The sequence below is a fragment of the Brienomyrus brachyistius genome, chromosome 11 (genome assembly GCF_023856365.1).
Source record: "Brienomyrus brachyistius isolate T26 chromosome 11, BBRACH_0.4, whole genome shotgun sequence".
Classification (NCBI taxonomy): domain Eukaryota; kingdom Metazoa; phylum Chordata; class Actinopteri; order Osteoglossiformes; family Mormyridae; genus Brienomyrus; species Brienomyrus brachyistius.
Window position 1 is genome coordinate 26,557,009 of NC_064543.1, and position 23,544 is coordinate 26,580,552.

General features: G+C 44.4%; 1 protein-coding gene across 2 annotated transcripts; it reads right to left on the minus strand.

Annotated features, from left to right (window-relative positions):
- Positions 1-1,828: 1,828 nt before the first annotated feature.
- rras2 (RAS related 2) lies at positions 1,829-23,132 on the minus strand. Of its 2 annotated transcripts, none has more exons than XM_049030393.1 (6): positions 22,756-23,132; positions 6,767-6,854; positions 6,068-6,170; positions 5,190-5,298; positions 3,972-4,090; positions 1,829-3,760 (listed from the first exon to the last, which is right to left on the minus strand). In XM_049030393.1, exons 1-6 carry the CDS (start codon positions 22,855-22,857, stop codon positions 3,673-3,675), a joined length of 609 nt encoding a protein of 202 aa, XP_048886350.1. In that variant the 5' UTR covers positions 22,858-23,132; the 3' UTR covers positions 1,829-3,672. The 2 variants fall into 2 exon arrangements, with proteins under 2 accessions (XP_048886350.1, XP_048886351.1); XM_049030394.1 differs by lacking the exon at positions 22,756-23,132 and adding an exon at positions 18,709-19,786.
- Positions 23,133-23,544: the final 412 nt, after the last annotated feature.

A 23,544-nucleotide genomic window follows, 5' to 3' on the forward strand; every position in this document is an offset into this window, starting at 1 on the left:
TCCACTAGCTCACATCTCATACCATACACTGCTGGTCACATGACACTGGATCAAAGTACCTCAACAGGCTATTGCAGATGCCAGTGCAGTGACCAGAAGAGAAAGCTTGACGAGAGAAAAAATGTAGGGCTGTTAAAACCCAGCAAGGCATCTACACACCTCAACTGAAGACCTATGAATTTAGTTTAGCTTACCTGCAACCGACCACACCATAAGTTTGCCTGCTAGTGCTTCTGTACATGTCATTTTTATGTACTGTGCTTGTCCGTTTATGTGTCAATGCATGTTCTGACCATCCACATGTCCGGGTGGTACCCCAGGGTGGGCACCATCTGAGCTGGAGTTCTGGTTCAGTCCCATGGAGTGGTGACATCGCAAATGGGCCATACAAATTAAATCATTGTGGGTGCAGCCTTCAGTGCCACCCAACACAGCCCAGCGTGGAGAAAAGACCTTGGCTACCCCTCAGAGGCCAACATGGATAATGGACTGATTGATGGACTTTGTCTTCATTCTTAATCCCAGCATATACCTCCCTGTTAGAAAGCATGTCCACTCTTTTCTGTAATGTTAGTATGCCTGGGGGGGTTGGGCAGCCAGTTGACCTTGGACCCCCAGAGGTTTTTTTTCTCCTTACTTGGGAGTTTTGGGTTCCTCTCCTCCATTGTCTTCTGGATTTCTTTATTCAATTTCTTTCTTTTCTTTTCCACCGTTCTGTATCTCCCTCTACTTCTGTTTCATGTATCACAACACAACCCTGTAAAATGCTTTGGGACAACTCTGTTGTGAAAGGCGCTATAAATTGAATTGAATTAATGATGGATGGATCCTGCAGATAATTTTCATTATTAAAAAGAATTAAGAATATTATTTAACTCTAGATGCATGTTTCATCATAAATAATGTTTCATCATAAGTAATAAAATGTTCACATTTTGGCAAATTTAACATATATATTGTAAAAAATTCCTCAATAGTTCCCTTTCCAAACAATGATTTAATCAGCCTACGATGAGTTGGACCCATGTCCTGGGTTGTTCCCTGCCTCGTGCCCATTGCTTCCGGGATAGGCTCCGGACACCCCGCGACCCAGTAGGATAAGCAGTTTGGAAAAGGGATGGATGGATGGATTTAATCAGCCTGACGTAACAGTGAGAAGCTGAGGGATATTCACAGGGAGAAATTGGTGACTTATTGATTAATTATTCTGTGTATTCTGTTCACTCTCTTTAAGGCTGCTGGTAAATAATTCCTAGTTCACCCAGAAAAAAAATGTTTCAATGGATAAAACATGAGCAAAATTTTTGATGCTTACAGACATGTTGATGATTCGTCGCTCTGTGAAAAACCTTTTCTGGGCACCATGGAAACCCCAGCATTGTTAAATTTGCAGGGATGGGGCTGTTGCCAGAGTCTGTGTGAGCATTAAAGGTGGGAAACGGCCACTTGGCTGTGCTGATGACGGGTGACCGGAAGGCTTGGACCATGTAACAGGGCAGGCAAAATCCCCCCATGTGCACAAAACTCGCTCAGCCAAAATGTCAGCTTCCCGTTTCACAAAGCGGGGGCAGAGTGACGATAAAAGGTCAAGCCTGTGATCAAGGTCCAGCATTATGTTTAAAAGTCAGCCATAGCAGCCACAGATGGCTCCAGTCATATATTTTAGCAGTGATGGGGCTACAACAATTATCCTCTTGAATTAAAAACCATAGATTTGAAATGTGCAGGATATTTTTAGAAAAAGACAAAATTGGTGCCAGCAAAATATGTAAAATTAGCATGAGGGACCTGCAGAAGGAGGTTTAGGGAGAGTGACCATAACATCAAATACATTGACCAGTTTTTATTATAGCACTGGAAGCTATACAACAGGAGGAACTAAAGAAAAATAAAAATTACACAATATGGATACATACAGTAGAAAACAGGTGGACAGAGAGTCGTACACCAGAATAAAAGGACAGAGTGATGGTGCTCTTGCACCAGGACCATAACCACCAAACCACAAGATACTCTCCAACGCCAAATTAGGCATGGCGGATCTGTATAACTGTGACAGGGCACGGCAGCGGAGTCCAGCCAATCCACTTAGTGTGCAGGTAAGGCAAAGTGTTTGCCAACCAGAATGTTCTTCATCCACGTTTCAAAGCTGCCAAACAAATTTTAAAACCAGCGGAGTTGACTAAACAGTTACACAACCTTGCCATGACAATTTTTTTACAAGTGTACAAAAATACTTAACCAGTTTGATAAGAAAATAACATATAAAAGGTATATGGCCAAAAGCCGTTCACCATCAGCTCTCATCAAAGTAACCAGTGGCTAGGCATGCGTCAAGTGAGGAAGATGAGGGAAACATTACTACTTAGTCACAAGCAAACCCATGGGATGCAGACACATAGATCACTGTGAAGACATAACCTCATCTTCAATCCAGAGCAGTGGTTTAAAAGCTGTTTATTTGTTGTTGAAAATCCAGGAAACATATATAAAAACACAATTTGTATTATACAAGGCATTTTACAGTATCAAAGCAGACAATGGAAATAACTGCTTAAATCAGAATCTGGGTGACCCCAAGGTGAACACCTGGACCAAAGTCATTTTAAGAAACCTGTACTGATCTTTACAGGATCTGTCCCAGTTCTACCAGCTTCGCCTGATGTCACAAAGCCAGTTTCACCTGGGGGACTGAGGCGAGGCACCCAGAAAGTTCACAAGTGCCCCTGACTGAGGGGGCAGTACTATTGAAATGCTGAGAACCTATCCCAAATGGGCGTGGCCTCCAGCTCCCTCTCCCTACACATGATTGGTTTGGTCGAGGCTGTGAGGATGGGGGGGGCGAAAGGTGTGGACAAAGCGGTACGAGGTGGAGAATGTCCAGGTTCATAGTATCGCTGATGCATCAGAAAAATAAAAAATTACAGTTAGACAGTCAGGATGTGGATCTCAAAACAACCGCATCCTAAGACACAGATACTGAATACATATTCCTTCATTTACATCCATAGTATTTTTTGGCAAATTCTGTACTTATACCATAGTTACTAATATACCTTTGTGTTTATTCATGTTAACCAAGCTCTTCAACCTTCAAAACTGTACTTCTGCAAAGTAATTCACTGAATATGCATTTGCAAAACACACAATTCTTTTGTACAGTAGTTGATTAGCAAATTAATGCAAAAACAGTTATGGCACAACACACACACAAAGCTTAATTTGAACACTCACACCGTAAGGTGGAAATATTCTCTTGCTTGTTTACATTTCAGGATTTTCTTGTTTTGTTTGCTGACAGCATTATTGTCAGAACGTACAAATTCCACAACGAGGCAAATAGAAGTCTTTCAAAATACAAAAAGGAATTGTTTATCATTTTAAGAAGCAGTGCTTAGTGTTGATAGGTTCTGTACTCCTGTCTGATGGCTGTTTCTTGTGCACTGGGCGCGGACAGCGACCTTCCGTCGTGTTCTGTAGTCTGCCTTAGTCGTTCTATTAGTGTAGTTCCAGGATCGCTTCTCCAGTCAAGGCCTTCGCTGCTATGGCAACCGCGGGGCCATGCACGTGAGCAAAGAAGGCAGTGGTCATCCACACAGGAAGTGATGTCAGTGGGCAGGGCAGGCACTGGTAAAATAAAATAAAAAAATGGGAGTGGGGAGGCACCCCAGCTCAGATAATCACGCAGTGGCAGCCACTCTTGTCCTTCTCCTTGCGGGTTGGTTCTGGTGAAGGCGGACACTCCTGCTCCTGGAACTTCCTGCAGAACCCAGAGCAGCGCTTAGCTGAACGGATGGCGTCTCATTCCCACATTTTAATGTTACAGCACACTAAGTAAAATTATGGGAGCTTTCATGTAAATTAACCACAGCCCTCTGGTCTCAACAGAATCAAATATATTAAGTACCAGAGTGATAAATGGCCTCAGAATTGGAGCTTTGCACCAGGACAGATCCTGAAAAACCACCCACCTTATTACTCTAACGAGCTCATGGAAGGCTTGGTCTACATTCAGTCGGATCTTGGCTGAGGCCTCCATGTATGTCACCTTCAGCTGCCTGGCCAACTGCTGGCCTTCTTCCTGAGTCACCTGGAGAAATGAATAGCAACTCGAAGCACACCTTAAAGCTGCAGGAACTTAAGTCCTTGTGCAGAAGCCATTTACCATTAAAAAAAACAAATTGAAGAGTGGTTTTCTGTGCCCCCTGCTGGAACGGTTGAGGAATGCAGTTCAGTGGGTTTAAAAGTTCATTGGACTAAAATTCATATTTTCAATCATTTTAATCATATGCTGCAGACACTTTGACCTAAAACTACATAAAAATTAGACAGATAGTATATTACAAGCATACAGCTGTCAAGGAACTGGCAATGGTGCTGCCAAGCTGACCAACCAGCGAGTGACTAGTAATATGTGTAAGTTAGCACTGGAGCAAAGCTATACAGAACATATTTAGAACCTAACATCAGAAGAGAGTCAAAATCTAAATATTATTAGAACTTGTTTACTACAATGAAACAGCAAAATACAAAGTAGCATCAAGTCAAGTGATACAATAACAATGGAACAGTGAGCAAAGACAAACAGTAGGAGAGGGTCTGTTAGCTGAGGTTAGCTGAATAAAAGCTCTGAGGTGATGCTGAATATAAAGGGAAAAACCTGAAAAAAAAACAAAAATATAGTCTTTCATAAGGAACTCTTCTACTGAAGAAGAGATAACAGCTCGCTTGTTTATTTAGCTGTCATAGCATTTTTCATCCTCTGGGTGGCAGGCTTGAGTTGAGTCTTGATATGATATATTGGCCTACATCTCTGTGAACTGTCTACCACAGGTACCATCACCAGTGTAAGTAGTATTACCAGGCAATACTTGTTTGAGAAGTAGTATTGCTATGGCAATACTGGCAATACTAACGGCAGCGGCTATGCAGTCAACATGGGCTAGTCAGCCTTCTGCAATAGAGTTAATCACAATCACGTGGAGGTTAAATTATGTTCTGGAAAAAAACCATCAAGCATCTCTGCTTAAAAAAATTACCAGATTAATAAGGATAAGGATTCCCACTCTCCATCACAACATTAATGTGATTAAGGAAGTGAAAGACCTCAGTGACTTTTCCATGGGAGGGGCTCACACAAAAGATCGGAAACATTAAGAAAGAGGCGGGGGGTGCCCTTAAGAACTTACTTGTCTCTGCAGCTCCAGATCTGCCTTGTTGCCTACGAGGATCATGGGAAACTCGTCACGGTCTTTTACTCTGAGGATCTGCCTCTGAAACTTGTAGATTTCCTCAAAACTGGCAAACACAGAGATGAGCACAGTGTGAGGACACAGCTCCTGGAAACACCGGCGTGGCGGTGCGTGCTCGGAGGACACCACGGGAAACCCCAAGCGTCACAGGTTCTGTCTGAATGTGGAGGCTTCCCCTCCTCGGGAAACCTCCGTGGAATGCAGCATCGAGGCCAGATAAATGAAAGCATTTCCTCTGCACAATCCAATCTGGATGGGGCTTCTTTGTGAAAGGGGTCCAACGGAGAACAAGGTGGACGGGGATGACCTGTACATGATTAACCCCTCCCGTGCCACTAGGGCATTCCAGGAAAGCTAGGCACAATGTCGCAAAAGTGACAGGAAGGAGCTGACTGTTCTGTTGCGGGACACCATGCAGCCTTGGGCGATTTGCGAGTTGCAGGGAGCTAAGAGCACAGGCCCGCAGAGAGCCGAGTGAGTGGGACGCTCAGCTCCAAATGGGATAAACAAAATGTTCCCATCGACACAGGAATGCAGTGCAGCAAACAGAGAGCTGACAGCTTAGTGGCCACACAGTAAATCTGGTGCAAGTTAGAGTAGGGATGATAAAAATGAAGGAAGGAAAGGCTGCGCACACGCGCACACACACAGACACACAGACACATGAAAAGGGTGGACAGAAAGAGAAAGCAAGGGATGAGAGAGTGAGGAAAGTGAGGGAGAGGAAGACCAGCTGGAAGATCCCTAAGCCTAACCTTCCCCCTACCCCCCCGAGCTGTACGGGTGAGGGAAAGGGGTTGGGGACATGGGCTCACCTTCCTCTGTCGGTGACGGAGAAGACCAGCAGGAAGCCCTCTCCCGTTCTCATGTATTGCTCTCGCATGGCACCAAACTCCTCCTGGCCTGCCGTGTCCAAGACTGCATAGCAGTGAGAGAGCACAGCCTTTACACACCTTTACCCTGCCCCCCGGAGGTGCCCTCACCCCATCCCCTACTATGTACAATGAATCCTATGCCAATTATAGTAGCAAGATAGCTAAGCTAAATTACACTACTATTATTCAATTTATCAGATGCTTTTATCCAAAGCCACATATAACTAAGCGCGGGGTCAGCCAGTCTCAGGAGCAATCAGGGTTAAGGGCTTTGCTCAAGGGCCTAAGAGTGGCATCACACTGGAGGATATGAACCAGTGACCTTCTTAAGCTGCTAAGTCATGGCTACATCAGCCCCATCATCAGTATTAATGTTCATAGGAACTGGAACGTGTGCGGTCATTCACTCCCACGTTAAAAGACCAAATACTCGATTTAAAATAAGCCTGAAAGGTGACCATGTATCTTGAGTCAATCAGGTCATAGTAAGTAAAGACAGGGCACAGACGGACTCGGGTGTCTCGTGGTGAACCTTTACTGGGACCCACAGATTTTAGCTCTATATCCGTTGTTTATGGCCCTCAAAGATAAAAAGACAGGCTCGTTTTTCCACATGGGCAACGGCGGCAGCACACTCACTGTCCAGGCGCGCTGCCCGCTCGTCGATCACACACTGCTTTGTGTAAGAATCCTCAATCGTGGGATCATAGTCGGTCACGAAGTACGACTGAAAAGAAGAAAACGGCGACACAAAACATGAGTCCACCTGAGTTGTTTATATGGCACACGTGACGATGAATAAAATGTTTATGGTTCAAGCGACAGCGGTTACAGGGATCCATGTAATCACAGCGGCTGATCCTCATGGAGGCACACAGGCTGGGATTCATGTAAATACAGGTTCATGCGGGAAGCGGAAGCCGGCATCCTGACCCTTTGTTAAACAATAAAGGTAGCCTGCACCAGGGTTTACAGTCCAAACACTGATTTCTTGTAAATGTTAAGAAGAAATGGCCCCCACGGCACCAGCAGTAACGCACATTCACACTGCATCCCTTTAGCACAAAGTAAACACATAAACATGAATTAGTTCAGACAAGAAAGAAACCACTAAGTTGATTTGGTCCAAAACAAACACAACACCACTCTAGTTATGGTTGTACAGTAAAACTGTGTGGTTAAGGGATCTGATGTCTCATTAATTTTCACTGAAAGCTTGAGGAACAAAATCTCAGTTTTTTTTTTTTTCCTTCATTTTTTCCTCTCTCAATTCAAGGCATAAATTTCAAAACCAAGAAGGGTAGGTGGCTCTGGCACGGGGATTAAAAGCCAGTCCAGTGTGGAGCTGGCGATGAGGGGCGGTGATCCCACACGCCACACAGGGCTAGTGGAAACATATTATATATTACTACTATACCATATGTTTCAGTGACATTTAGGCCTCAAACTCATGAGTCCAGGCCTCGAGACATCCTATATTTCAAACTTTGATATTTTTCATGAAAAAAATGCTTTTGGCAGCAATCTCTTCAGCCTGGAGCACGCTTTGTCAGTTTACAGACTATTAAAGATTCCGGTGTAGAGCTGGAAGTGTGTGGCTTTATTTCCTGTCCTGACTGATGGCTGCGCTGAATCGCTTCCGGTTTTCTGTAGTTACCTGCATATACAGCTTTCTACCTTGTGGGGTCCTTCTGTTCCGACCGGTGATGCCTCACTGTGGGATGTGAGGTCACGCCCCACACTTGGGGTAGCTTAAAGTGCCTGTGTCAGTCAGGAGTCATGCATCCAGTTACACCCCCTAATCCATGCACATGTTCTCTCATTGTCTCCCCCACACTGTAACCACAGGAAGGGGGGGGGGCATCTCTGCCTCTCATCTTTCACTATGGCACTGGCCATATTATTTATATTTAAACAGAATTATTGTTTGTTCTTTTTTTTAGACTTCTGACTTAGGTTAAAAGAAACAGGTCTGCAGTCTGGTGAATCAACACGAGTGGAAATGAGAGCATGGTCACAGAGACCCTTACGCACTGAGTGACCCTAGACATTAAGGTGCAGGATTAGCAGGCGTATCCACGCCTCTCCTCCGGAACGCCCCCCAAACCGACACAGCCCCTCCTGCCTCCATTCCAAACTGTTAGCGCTAACACCCCGGGCTATGACATCATAAGCCAGCCCTCTGCACTCATCTGCCAGCTGGTGAAAAGCCCAGCCCCCCCAGGGAACACCCCCAAAAAGCATGGTGAGGATCCACCACTCCCACCAGCCCCGCTGCACAGCACATCAACTCTCCCGATGACATCACAGCCCCTTCTGCAGGAGTAGGAGGAGCCCACACACCAGATGAGGTCACCATCACCACCATCATCACCATTATCACAAAAGTGATGTCTTAGTGCCCATGACACACTCATATTTTTATCACCAAGTCTAATAGTTGCCATGGTTTTAATTCCAGCTATACCAAAGGTCGATTACATTTCAAGACACTGGCCTTAAGAATTCTCTGCTGACCACGCCCACCCACCCCGGATGATTCCCGGGCCCCCTTGACCCTTGCCCCCCAGTTGAAGTTTCCATTGCGTGCAGCGTATTGCTTGCAGCTTGCTGGCTGGCTGGTCTCTGGGCCACCCGCTCGGGACTCCGGCACAGGAAAAGGCAGGCGCCCTCCCTCCAGAACTCAACCCAGCCCCTCCCTGCTGCTGGCTGGCCCACGTGGGCCCAGAGGAAGGGAGGGGCGCCTGCACGCCGTGGGACACTCAGGATGCTGGGGAAGGGAGGGACAATGACGTCACATGGGAGGCACTCACATTCACGGGGTGGGAGCCTTTCATTCCCAGCAAAGCCAATTAAAAATACAAACGCCAAACAGGACGAGGGTAAATGTACAGCAAAGTTGTGGCAATGTCAAGGCTTGAGGATAATAACCTAAAATGAACCAAAACACAAAAACAGGACCTGATCGAAGCTCTCTAGGTATTAGCCGTCTGAATTTTACAAAAACACTCAAAAGGTCCACAAATAATGACAACCAGACTTTCCAGTCATTAAAAAAAGTTTCTTAAAGGTTAACTAAAGTATAACAGAACTGGAAAATTCTTTCATTTGAAGACATGGGCAGAATTTTCCTAATGGGTTAAAGTGTCTACGTGAGGTATGCTCTGTTTCTGAGGAAAATACAGCAAAAGCATTGGGTGGGGGGGGTGTCAGGTAGGGGCCTGAGGCTGCCAGGCTCTGCTGGACTGAGAGGCAGCCTCTTCTAACCATGTTAACTAAAACCAGGTGTCCTGAAAACAGTACGTTATACTAGGACCTCTACAGGAACCACAGTGCCCAGGAATTTGCCCCCATGCATTTAAAAATCCCCCCCCCCCCACCAAGTTCCTCTTGACCTGAAACGGTTTCCTCTCTTCTCCCTTTTACTATGAATCACAGCCTCAGACATATCAGCTACTTGGTTATAACTGAGGACAAATTAGCTAAATTTGTTACTTCCCTAATTCACGCAAGACGCACAGTAAATAGCCAGTTTCGCTTTTAACTGATTACCACAGTGCTTCAGTGAACTCTGTCCATAACTGAACCTTTAGAAAGTCCTAGAAAACTAACAGAGGTCCTACAGCGGAAGGAAAAACATACAATGACATGATTACATGTCTGGTGCTGCAGGACATACATTTTCTTTATGGAACTAGTGACGGAGACCAGTTAGGTCACTTCAGGGTGGGGGAAATGTGCTTTTTCCTGCCCACTGGACACTTCAGCTAGTCTGCATTTACGGGAACACCAGCAGTGAATTACAGCACAGCTGCTCTAAGTTCTTCCAGATGTTGGAGAGTTCCTTCCTGGTTCAGCAAAGCACCCTTCAGACTGGACGGCAAAGTATGTTCATGTGAGAAGCCCCCCCCCCCCCCAGGCCTTAACACAGGACACTAACGTCACAGACTCTCTCAAGACTCCCAAAAGCCAGACTCTTCTAAATCATATTTCGAGAGAGGAAGTGGACAAATTAATTTCCGCTCTCCCATCTTTTAACCAGCTCTTTCTGTTTCCCATCTCAGCTGGCCAAGATCCCCTGACATTACACCAGACTCAGCGAGTCCTCTGAGAGATCGGCGCCCCAGGGTCTTGGGCATGACGTCAGGCGCACCAAGCCAGTTGTGACCGAGGTGCATGCAAACAGTGCCTGTGGAAAAGGTATTTCTACTCAGTAGAAGAACCACTGATCAGGCCAACCACTGATCCAACAATCCCATTCTTCACATTCGACCCTGTAAACCAGGTCAGCGTCATTGCACAGCTGCAATCATGAAAACGGGGTCAGGGGCGGGCTATCTTGGACCAGACAAGAGCGTGGGGGCGCCCCATCTGCCTCCACATGTCTTGGTTACACAGAAGACACCACTGGGCAAGTTTTGCACACCCCTGTGTCTAAAATGACTCAGTTTCTCAGGATAACACCCATTATTCTCATGACATCATCCAAACTGCTGGCAACACACACCAATAAGCACATGAGAAGTAATGGGAGAGGAGAAATTAAACGATGAGCCATCTCTGTATGAGGCTCTTACCTCCTAATCCGACGCTGTGAGACGCTGAAGAGACAAGGCCATTCCTGACTTTTCTGATTCTTCCAGATCACTGACTGAGGCCATTTTCCCCAGTTATGTCACATCTATGTGAAACCAAGTATGAAGGTTCGGCAACTTGCTGATCAAAAGACTTCCAAAGACTTAGGGCAAGCAGTTGCTTGATGGAACATGGTATACAAACGGCTGCTACAGAGCACCAGGTCGCCATGGGCCTGGAGCTGAGTGTCAACCTCACTGTGACCTCCTTGGCAGTATATCTCTGCCCTGGCTTTCCTCCAAATCAGAGGGGCTCCACAAGAACTGATGACCACAGGAGAGAGTAGAGGCTGCCAAAATCATCCTCAGAAAGGCTAATTAAATTAACCTAGTCGGCTGTTTATAATACACCAGAACCAAAGATCCAAAGACCCCATCGCCCCTTGCCAGCATATCAGTCTCGTTGATACCCTTCAGCATTCAGGGTGGCCATAAGCAGTCCAGTTGAAACAGGATTAAAACATTCAGTTCTTGGAGATAAAATAAGCAAGAATTTCCCCAGTGTCCAAATTTCCTGATCAACAGCTAAATCAGACGGGCAAAACCAATTCCAATATCATCTGGAGCGTGACATTAACAGTCCCTGGCATCCCTAGTGGCAGTTGGGTCTTGCAGACCCTGGACAGGGCCGCATACTGGGAACCACCAGCATAGCAACATCTGTTACAGCATCTAAACAGCAGGATGCCCATGCTGATGCTCTGATTTTAGTCATCCGTCTGTTACCAGCCTCATGGGGACCAAGTCACCAATGGGAGGACCTTACGGCAGAGGACCCCTTTTCAGATTCCCCTACAGCAGAGCCGTCTGCCATTCACCTGAGACGACCTGCATTCAGGAGGTTTCCTCCACCGCCAACCCACCCCTTTGCTCAACAAGTTACTTCAACAACCAAAGGACCTATTGGCTCCAGTTAGCGCCACCTAGAGACAAGCAGGGCTAAACACCAGATTCAACCCCCACAGAGCCTTTGTCCCCTGCAGACTGAAATTCCCCACTGGTCATAAAAGAACTTAGCCCTTTGGTCAGTACTGGAGGCTTTATGGCTTCAAGGGTTCCACTGAAGATCAGGCCTGTTTGGTGACCTCTGGACTGTTTCAAGTCCTTCAGGAGACAACATCAAAAAAGCCATCAAAGACCACCAGCCCACCCAACTGCCCACCCCCTGAAACATCTGACCAATGGCTTGTGCCCATAGCAAGCAAATTGTGTTGGGCTTTTACGCAAAGAATAGATATGGTTACTACATTGATACTTTTGCTTGATTCTACTTTTCAGAGAGGTTTAAATTATAGCATTTTAAAGGTCAAATCAAACTTGATGTACTTTAGTTATGTATCAAAAAAACGATACAATGACAACCTTAACCCCTACCCAGCCCAAACCTCAACCATAAGTAACAGAACAAAATACATTTTTGAATGTTTTGATTACAATGACAGATTTCTGAAATTGAGTTTCTCCTTGTGTTTTGATCAAAATAACAGGTTTTTATCAAATTGTGAGGACATTTGGTCTCTACAACATAATACATACATCTCTCTTTCTCTCACACACACACACACACACACACACACACACACGTAGGGTATACCTATCCTTATGGGGCCCGCTCATTCACTTCTATGGGAAAAATGCTAACGCTAACTATGACAACCTTAACCCCCACCCTGCCTTAACCATGACCATAAGTAACCAAGCAAAGTACAAGAGTTTTTGCATTTTTAGTTTTTTCATAGCAGTCACTGATTTTTATAAAATAGGAGTTTTCCCTTATGGACACACACACACACACACACACACACACAGTAATAAAACCTAGAAGCCTATAGAGGTGAGGCTACAGCACTACTAGCTGAGCCACTGTACCACCCATTCTTTAACTACATGTACATAATTAAATTTAACATATGTTATTTAATGCATGTTAAAAAGTAAAAAGCCTGCAACATGGGTCACAAATTCAGTTAATTTCTTACTAAGACAGCAGACCACCGATGATCCCCAGGAGCCGTAAACATCAGCTAATCGCTTTGCTGAATTCATTACCCACATAGTAAGTCACTTAACCTGATGTCCCAGCTGTCATCTGGGTGCTAATTAAAATGTATCTCCCTGAACCTTGCACAGGATTGACTTTCAACTGGAGCCGTTCATACCTGCATACATTATTCGAAGAAATGATAACTGTCCGAGATGCACCCCAGCATCATGCCCTTCACTTCAGGAATATCTTCCAGGAATATCTCTGCGACCCTGACCAGGATAAATGGCTGGAAGATGGATGATTACAGTCATCTATTTAAGTTGAATAAAGAAAAACAAATTTGTTTTTGGGGAGGATGATGACTGTACACACATTTACCAACAAGAACTAATTAGTAGCTGAGCACAGTACTCAAGAGAACAAAAGAAGGTCACTAGTTTGGCCTTGAATGGAAACCCTTGGTCACAAAACTACTTTACTAAATAGGCCGCCTGCTGAGAGTCTGACACACTAGCAGAGCGTGTGCAAAATGTCCGCCACACCACACTCCGGACCCTGCCGGCCGGCCATGTGACACCCGGAAGCCGTGCCTTTACCCCTCTGTTCCAGGGCTGCATGTGGCCTTGTGGACAGAACCAACCACAGAGGGCACTGACTGGTCCCGCACAGGCCGGCTAACCAGAAAGCTGCCATAATAACGGTCCTCATACACTGGCCTAAGCAGCCTATTAGCAAGAACGTTATGGTTTTGGAAAATACTGGAGCCTGACCTCAGAGGAAGAACATGGGGGGCATCTCCTTGGCATCGCTTCTGAAGAAAAGCGGCACTGCAGCTCGAGCCCAGAGGTGGCACATCACTGGCAACATCATTAGGTAAGAATGTTTTTACTGTATCAGGCAACCCCCGCAAACACCTCATGGACGGGAGCCTCCTGTGATCTGTCCTCATAAGCCAACTGACAATAAATAAACAATGGTATTCTAATTTGGTTATCATTTTTATCATGAGAAACAGACAACAACCACAGTAAAAAAATCTGCCACAGCCTCTAGATAATACTTACTAAACTGCTAAATAGCATGTTTTTTTTCCAATACAATGACAGAAATAATACAAAAACAAACTTCTGCACTAACCACTTACTCAGAGGAATATATATATATATATATATATATAAATAAAATAATATAAATAATATAAATCCTTAAAAGGCACACAGGCTTTAATATGACAGATGTGGGTCTTGCAGACCCATGTAGGAAAGGACTCTGAGCAGCAGCATCACCAACATGTGGTGCTTTTACGAGCCACTGAGCCTCCTGATTGTGAGAGCTGCATGCTTTGTTGCGTCGGCCCGGGCATTTCAGGACAGCCAGGGCTCCGCGGCTGCCAAGAGCCGACAGGGAGGTTCTGCCGTGGCATTTAGTCAATTGCTGAACGCGACCACAGGCTGAGCGCGGGGACGCCAAGGCTGAGCGCGGCCCCCGAGACCCGATCAAGCACGTGCGGGGGTGGGGGGTGGTGGTGGTTTGTTGAGAGACCAGTACTCACAGATGCTCCTTTGACCTGACATCTCAGCCCTTCAGTAGCAGTGCTCCCCCGCCCCCCCACATAAGGGTTAGGATGCCCCTATAACCCAACAGAAGAAGTCCAAAATGTTATGTGTCCTACAGGAACATCAATTTGTATCTTCCAAACATGTGCCCTCCCTAGTGGATAACTACACCCCAATAAGTAATGCACTAACTGTTGATTGAATACTTTCTAAAGCCCACAACTAAGAATATAATGAATAAAAACATTCCTTTTTTAACCAGATTTGATTTTGCTAAACAGTGGCATACTGACAGTCCAGATTCCTCCATGTCTGCCATAATGAAGTACATGAATGTATTCAATATAATGTCAGCCTCTAAAATTTACACAAACCAAACATAGCACTTCAGGAAGGTTGCTATATGAACAATCCTGTTCTATTTCATCAGGGATGACATTTCAGGGAAACAAAAGGTTGTGCACATAATGTAACATGAAGAAAACAAAGCCTTGTGAGTTTAGGAAGTGGGCTGCAACTTTGAAAAGCTCCATCATCTCAGAATCCTGCATGCAGACAACCAGGTCTCAAGTGCTATACATTGAGAGAGAGATGCTGAGGTCTGGGCCAAACCATCCCAGGACAAAAACAGAATGTACAGATTGTTACTGGATCCACATGCTTCCCAGTCTAATGGTTAAATAAACCATGAAAACCAGTATGAATGTAGGTTGCAACTCATCCTGGAGTCCCTTTAGCAAATACTCCACTGTCATGCACTGATTAATGAAGACAGGAGGCTCCAAGTAATTCTCACATGCATAGATTTTCATCATGTATCAGGAAAAAAGTACAATTCATCCTTAGGGAGATGGCATTTTCAGTGGTGGGTCACTGTTTCCACTGCACAACCATCCTGCTAATTCAGCATTAGGGCCAAGTCCTCCTAATACCACCCACAGACCAGAGGGAGGATGGAGGTAAACGGAGTGGAGAAGCTGCACTTTGCAGGAGAGGACAAGAAAAGCTCAATAGCCGATCTTCAGCTGTGCCGCTGATTGCCCATCCAAAATAATGAAAAACACTGGACAGATTAAAAACCATGTTAAATTTTGACACAGCTTATCGCAGGGATAGGTAACCTGTCGGACACAGACAAACGTGGCAAGACTTGTCTTTCTCCATGTTTTGATTGAGGGGAAAACTATATAGGCTACATTTCTAAATACCATTATCATTCTAAAAAAAAAACCATTTTGATCAAAATGTCCATCAGGGTTCACCATAGGGTTGACCTCTGGTTTAGGGGTGCTTGTGTGTTAAATTGATACAGGAAGATCTACATGCATTTGCAGTGTTTCCCCTAGGTTTGCAGCTTTATTTATGTTTTTTTTTTTTTTTTTTTGGGGGGGGGGGGGGGAGGGTCGCAGACGGACACTGAAAATATTCATGCTGTTCATGTGTTTCTTTTAATGACAGCAGTCAATATAACAACTGAACTTAACATCAGAACATTTCTTTTATGACAATTATCCAGAAAGTGTGCAGATATTTTTGTCTGCTTTTCAGGTGGTTTACGCGATATATTTTCTGACGTGTGCTCTCTGTCCGCTGGTGGGAGTGTGCTCACCTGTGTGTGCGCGCATGTGTGTGTGAGTGTGCATCGGGGCGGAGCTCTGCCATGCGCGATACAGAGAGCAGAGGAGAAATGTAAACGAGCGACCATGTAGGGACAAAAATGACAAGCTGTTGTGTAAATAAGATAAATAACATAAGGCTATTTAGTTTGTTTAATAAACGGACAATGTATAGACCTGTTCTATAGGAAACGTAGCCTTAAATGACTTCTGTTGTGATCTGGCGCTAATCAGAAAATAAAATTAAATAAAATTAACTTGACCTTCAAGGGGGGGGGGGCATTGGGGGGGCAGGGTGCCCCCCTAATGTAATGATAGGGGAAACACTGATTTGGGTTCCCAACCAACAAATGTCAAGCAAGTCTTTCCAGCAAGACAGGTCGAAGATCAGAGAACAGGATTTTTCCACACAGGAGTATGGGGGGTAGGGGGGGGCTGAGATGTGGCAGCTGGAAGGGCAGTAGGAAGAGGCTAAAAGCATGATATGCGTGACTGATCTGAAGTCAGATTTTACCAGCTCCTGGTGTGTAGGCTGAGGCCAGAGGTCACCCGAGCAGTCAGCAATGGGGAAGTGTGACGGCATGTGGACTGCACAGGATTCCTGACCGCGGCTGATGACCTCATTGGGACTACAGTGCAAACAGAAGGTTCTTACGAAGCCAGTATACCAACCATCCTCTTTTCACTTTGATCATGGAAGTAAGAGCAGAGCACCCATCCTAAGTGGACAATTTGACTGCATGAGGGATGTTAGCTTCTTCTGAATTTCTCCAAATTCTTGCCATCAAGCAGCTGTCAAAGCAATGTGACCTTTACATGCTCGGGGGTGTCTTGTGTAATAATGAGAAAAACTCCAGTTCATTCTGAAGTGACCCCTCCCTCACTCTCCCAAAACCCAACCCCATTCTTAGTAACCGTTGTGCAAATGGCTTTATTCTGCACGAAGAGATGCACCCCCGTTGTTTTTTTGCCTTTTCTTCCTACAAGCTTGGCCTCATTTTTCTTTTTTCAGAGCAGCAGAGAGGTGCTGAGTTTTCTGTCTCACTAGCGAGACACGGGTACAGGAACCAGCGCTGCCAGACGCGAGTCTTCCTGTGCTCGATTCACGTAAACAGGATACCTCAAGTGGAGGCGAGGCCTCTGAAAAGCCACACATACATATGTGTGTAAGGAAAACACGCCACAAAAGGGTAACGTGAGGGCCAAGATACTACAGGAGGGAGACAGGGTCCCCCATCTTCACACCGCGATTGAGTATGAATCCTTCAGCCACTTTACAGACAGTGGTCTTCCAAAGCATCATTACAATACATGCAACACACACACAGGTTTGTAATTACATTTTTGTAGGGACTCTCCATTCATTTATATGTGAAAAACCTTAATCTCAACATGATGATCTTAACCTCTACCCAGCCATAACCTTAACCATAAGTAAACGAAACAAAATATGATTTTGGCATTTTTATTTTCTTGATTGCATTCACAGATCTTTGTGGGGACTTGAAAATTTGTCCCCACAACTTCAAAATAACAGGTTTTTTTTATTACATTGTGGGGAACATTTGGTCCCCACAATGTAATATAAATATAATCCACAAACACACACACACACACACACACACAAAACATGAATGCTTTAACTAATGAATCATCTCCCTTGCAGTCCCATCCAGCGGTGGAGAATATTACAAAAAAAAAGAATGGACAAAGCTGGCCTTTTTCTTAGCTATTCAGATCCCTCCCAGGCCCCCACCTTTAACCAGCACATGAATTAAAAACAGATATCCCCCCCGCTCAGCTGCTATACCGTCCCAAGTGGACTGGCCTTCAATCTACCCCAAAGCTGCAAGTGGCCATGGCCTAGTAAAGGTAGGACTGGCTGTGCTTCTGGAAATGCTACATCCCATCCTTGGGCGCATCGTCTAGGCAACAGAAGGATCCTCAGTTTTCCCATCTCTCACACCTTTTTCTGCTTTGTTACATGTCAGGGCTCCTCAGTTCTTATAGTGAAAATCACACCACAAGGTCCTTCACAGTCTTAGTGACTGCACACATTACAACAATTACAAAAGCCTCTTCAGTTGGGTGGGTGTAACAGGAAGTAGTTTATGGGGTCTGTAGATGTTATGACATTCCAAACCGGTGTCTGGTGACACTAGAGTCACAGACCTGATTGCAGTGACATCGTAACTGGACATCAGATGCCAAAACCTCAAACCAACTAATGTCCTCTGCAACTTAACCAAAACTACTCAAAGACCCCATTCCATCCATATGAATATCATGTTACCAGTCAGCTGAAACCTCCTCTTCATTCCATCAGTAACTACAAAGAAACCATCAGACACAACCAGAGAGAGAGAGAAGAGGCAGAAATGATCTTGGTGTCTTCTTCGTGCCAGACCATAAAAAATCCACACTGTCGATATCAGGGCTACGTGTTACATGAGGTAGTTTTATATAGAAGCAAACACATCTCAAGGACAGATGACGCTGAGACCACGTAAGCTCTCTGGCATTTGGAAGTTGTGTATATCCTTGTGATAAAAGTTTGTGAGAGGAAACATTGTGCCGTCAGCCCAGCACATCAGAATCAACATGTTACATTCCGTATTCCCATAAAAAAATCAACAGCAAGCATCTTAAGTGATTCGGTGTCATAGCAAAAAGACTTGTTTGCTTTGACAGAGGGAAAGCTGCTCGGTGCATTGCGTTGTCATGCGTTTTTGGTGCCAAAGCGAGGAGGAATACGCAGGTGTCAAACGAATGCTGGCCGGGAACCAACCTCAAAAACAACCAGTCTGTCTGTCATTCTCTCTCTGACGCACACTCAGAAAGCCACTAACTGATGCTCAGAAGGTGTGCAAACCATCATATCTATATGCAAACAGAGAACACAGAAAAAGCAAAATAACATTGGTATGCTATCCAAGGCATTGATATGGCAGATAAAACACCACTGATGTTGTTTTTCCAAAAATAACTAAAGTGCAACAAAAAACTTGTTCCCCCCTCCAAACCCGCAAAAGTATATCCGGCATTTTCTCCACCTTATCGATGGGAATTTCAAATTTTCAAATGCCTTGTCCATACTTGCCCAGTCAAGGTTATCCTTCTTGCAAATTTTTTGCTACTGGCTGGTGTAGATGTTCAAAGCATAATGGAACCACAGTGAGCACCAAAGGATAGCGGCCACCTGAAAAACGTCAGGACAGGTGGAAAGGACAGAATTCTACTGCTCCACATGATCACGTTTACCACCAACATTCTTGGGGCTCCTACAGAAAACATTTCTTCTGCCATTGGTAAAAAATAAAAAAGCAGCAATAAGAGCTGGGCTATTAAATTTCACATAATTATGAAGCCATACTGTCCGCTGCTGGTTACACTATTTGTCGGTATTTTATGCCTGAGCACTGAAACACAAAGTGAGCCTTTTCCATCAATCTATTTTACTAAATGCTTATCCAGGTGAGGGGCAAGGTATGATGTTTCTTATTAGTGCAGCTAATACAGATTGTTATTAGTCTATTACACATGGTGCTTTAACAGGATAATATGCCCTATGGTCTGCCACTGGAAACAGCCTGCAATGTTATTTCAGGGCATTTTAAAGCTTTAAAAGTTTATTTGCTGAAAATAAAAATGAACACCATGTATTGCCTTTTACTTCTTCAGCCTGTCGTTTTTGTGATGCTCCCCACTGGATTGCTTTATGCCGACACCAGGCCCTGTGGGACCAGGCTGTAGTTTGATTCTCTCCAAACTTACGGAAGGCCTGAGCAGAGCTTTCTTTTCTGAACTGAAATAATGCCAGCCATGTCGGGGTCATCAGCTTAACATGACTCACATCCCCCCCCCCCCCAACCACTTAACAGCAAAAGAAATTTGCAAAACAAGAGATTTGAGGTGTGGACCATAACCAGCACAGCAACCAGCACAGCAACCAGCACACAGCAACCAGCACAGCAACCAGCACAGCAACCAGCACAGCAACCAGCACAGTACATAGAAAAATGGAGCCAGTAGATCTTCAGGTGAATCAGTTTATGTGCTGCTTCGGCTGCTTATGCCAAAGGTGCCCCGCTATTAATTTTTAGCCTGTGCACTTGATCCACTGGGCTATTCACCCGAGGCGAGGTTAACTGATCTGAGCTGCAGGGCAAGCCTGCCGTCTCACTCGGCACCTTGCGATTCATAGAGCCGCACTCCCCAGCTGCCGAGCACAGGCACAGGTGTTAGCATAGCATAGGTCCCATCCGCCTGCATCTGCGTCTAGGCGGGCAGGCAGGCGGAGACAGCAGCAGGCACTTAGCTCTCTCACAGCTGGTCTGGTTCATATTCAGACTATTTAGGCTAAACAGTGGAAAGAGTTCAATGAGGGGGAGAAAAGAAAAATTAACAAGGGATATTCAGTCCCTCTTTGCAATCAATGTTGCAATACTGGACAGATTTACCTCACACCGTCAACTCATTTCCTAGGAGGATCTGAATGATTATGCTCTAAAAAGTACCAGATCGAAGAGGTCAAAAGGAGCTTTGCAGGTCCTCAGGGCATAGAGATTTGAATGTGACCACAGTGAAATTTCAGATAAATTTCAGATTTTGAAACCGTTGTGATGTAATGCAATTCCTATGGTAAAGCAACCAATCTATTTTTATTTAGTGTTTCCCAACACAGTACCCAAGTCTGATGGGTTTTCGGGAACAATATAAAGTTTAATTTCAAATTAGAAATTCAGTGAAAATAACAGATGACTTAAATTATCTTCTATCATGGCATTTAATTATCCTGACTAACATAACTGCAATACTTTTTCAGTTATTAACTGCAGACTAATATCAGTCCATCTTCCAGTCAGTTACCCAGTAAGGAAACAGAAGGGATCAGCAGACTAAATTATTGAATTGGGAATTTGCTGTACTAATCTCAAAACAACTGGTATGGTTAAAGGGGATAAATGCAGATAAATAAGGAACTGCAATGGCTGAGGGAATTAATCACAATCAAAGTCAATGAATAGTTGGTTATGCCAGTAAACTGTTCACGCAAACTATAGGTTGCAACCCAGATTCTATACGTTTAATAGGCTTTTGCTAAACCCATTACAGCACAAAATTCAATAGGAGCAGCATAAGGGTGGGCCTGCATTAGCGAGCAGCAGTTTCAGCCCTTCCTGTGCGAATGATGTAAGTTCTGGCCAGATTTCATGCAGGTCATACTTTTTAAAGCCCACGCAAAAGGTGCAGCCGGGGTAAAATATTAGCGAAAATCGTACAGTCCGGCAACGGGCCGTGCAATCCAAAGGAAGCGTTACACACATTTTCAATTAAGAAAAAAAAACGTCTGAAGCTGACAGAGCAGTTGTAAATAACCGAAAAAGTGCAAACATTTGGCCTTCGCACATTTCAGTCGTGATTTGCCTTGAATAAAAGTGAAGCGGCGTCACAAAGTTCTTAAAAAAAATAACAGGAACAGAAACAAAGATCGAAAGCATATAGAGGGCGGAAACGGCTTCCCTTAGTCCATCGAAGAACGCTTAGGTAAGTGGCTGACACTTGGAAAGTCTTGGATCTGGGAAGAGCAGAGTGACAACTAGCTCTTTGCACAACAGCGTTGACATGATTATGTCAGGAATATACACTTATCATATGGCCAATAATGAGAAAATCTCAGCAAGGTCGATAGTTTGGTTTTGATATGGAAGGGTGAAATTTACGTACAAGAATTCCACTGAATACAGCATCACCTGTGCAATGATTTAAATTCCTTAAAACTTTATCTTTTGTAAAAGCAAACCGCTTCTATAAATTTACATATTATAGGAATATATATTTGTTGATTTTTCTGTCATTTTTCCTTCCACTTAATATTACCATTTATACGTAGCCTACGCTACACCTTGCAATTTGTCATTATGTCTCACCCAACAAAGACCACCGAAATACGACCCTAAAGGCGAACCTGTTGTCTCTTCCGTTGCCACACACAGGAAAGCATTTTAATGGCCCCAAGGTGGGGAAGCTCTCACCTCTCGTAGTGCCTTTGAAAGCGCCTTTTCCAGGTCGCATTCACATTAGTACCGAACTGCCAGGCTAAACCCGTCATTTAATTACACAGCAGTCCCGTTACACTGATGTGTTACGGCGTCTGGCCCACGGATCCGGATATGCACTAGCTCACAAGGGATACTTCTAATTTTAAAAAAACTATTTTTAAACTTTTAGCAGGACCTCGGGGAAATATATTTTCCTGTTAAAACACCAATCAACATAACGCCGATAGTTGTATTTCATCAACTAGTGTGTAAATTTACCTAACTTTCCAATACATATATATTTTTTATTGTGTGAAATATTAATAAAATTATGCACATTTTCGCACAATAAAGTTGTTTGAGCGTTATCAGTCCGTGCGTTGATTTCTGCCAAAAACAAATTTACGGGATGAGATGGTTTTAATTATGGAGACAGAAAATTACGTCCATACAAAGAGATACATCAATTATTAGTTTTATTTTGAGAGATAAGTCTAAATTTTGTGAGACAAAGTGTTCAGATACAGAAGTCCACATCTTCCTTTTGTACTATCCCTACGCGACATTGTCAGCGTTGAAACAACAGTCTATTGAACAACAACAGCAGCAACAGCAACAAAACACAAAACTTTACTTATTTGTTTCCATCCAGTGTTATACAATTACAATAGCAGGCCTCGGCCAGCGTTGATGCCAGACCGAAACACTTTTCAGCCCAAGCCACCCCAGCCCAGATTCCCACACACGGAGCGCAATGGCTGGTAAAATAAAAAAGACAACGCGTGTTTACCGACCTGGATGAATTGGATAGTTAAAGCCGACTTGCCGACCCCGCCACCTCCCACCACGACCAGGCGGTACTTCTCTTGCACCGATCCGTCCTTCCAGCCTGCCATCGGGGCACCGTACGGCACTATTGCCGCTGCCTCTCTGCACCGGTCAGCAGACACGCTCCGCACACTGACAGCCTGTCCGTAGAAGGAGCGCAGCTAGGAAGCACCGACGTGCTTTAAAAAGGACTAATAATAATAAATCCTTTAAAACATAATACAGTGTGCTAATGTTTGCTCTCTTCCAATTGCGACCACTAATAAGGTCCGCCACAATCCATACGCCCTCCTGTGATAACGAAACCAACCGCACCGCAGCAATAAGATGTGAAATAGATATGAGGAGGGGGGGGGGATCAGTTACTACAAATGGCCGTCGCTAGAGGCCCTTCTGCTGCTTCAATATACATGACAGACATGTAAATGTATCTTTTTTTTTTTTTTTTAGCGTTTCTGTTCTTAAGTTCTGAGAGATCGGAAAGAACGGTTCGGGAAATGCATAAGTGTGATGATTCATGGATACAGCAACGTTTGTGTAACATTTTTTGTTGTGTTTGAATGTTTCTATAAAAATGCGACGAGCACCGATTTGTCTACTACAAATAAAGTTTTGGATTTCTTTATCAGCAGTCAATATTTATATATAAGCAAATAAATCAGACCAAGCCACATTGGGGAGAAAAAGAAAAGAAAGGCAGATACTATACAGAAAGTGTAATGCTAATTTAGCCTACATATAAAGCACAATGTGGT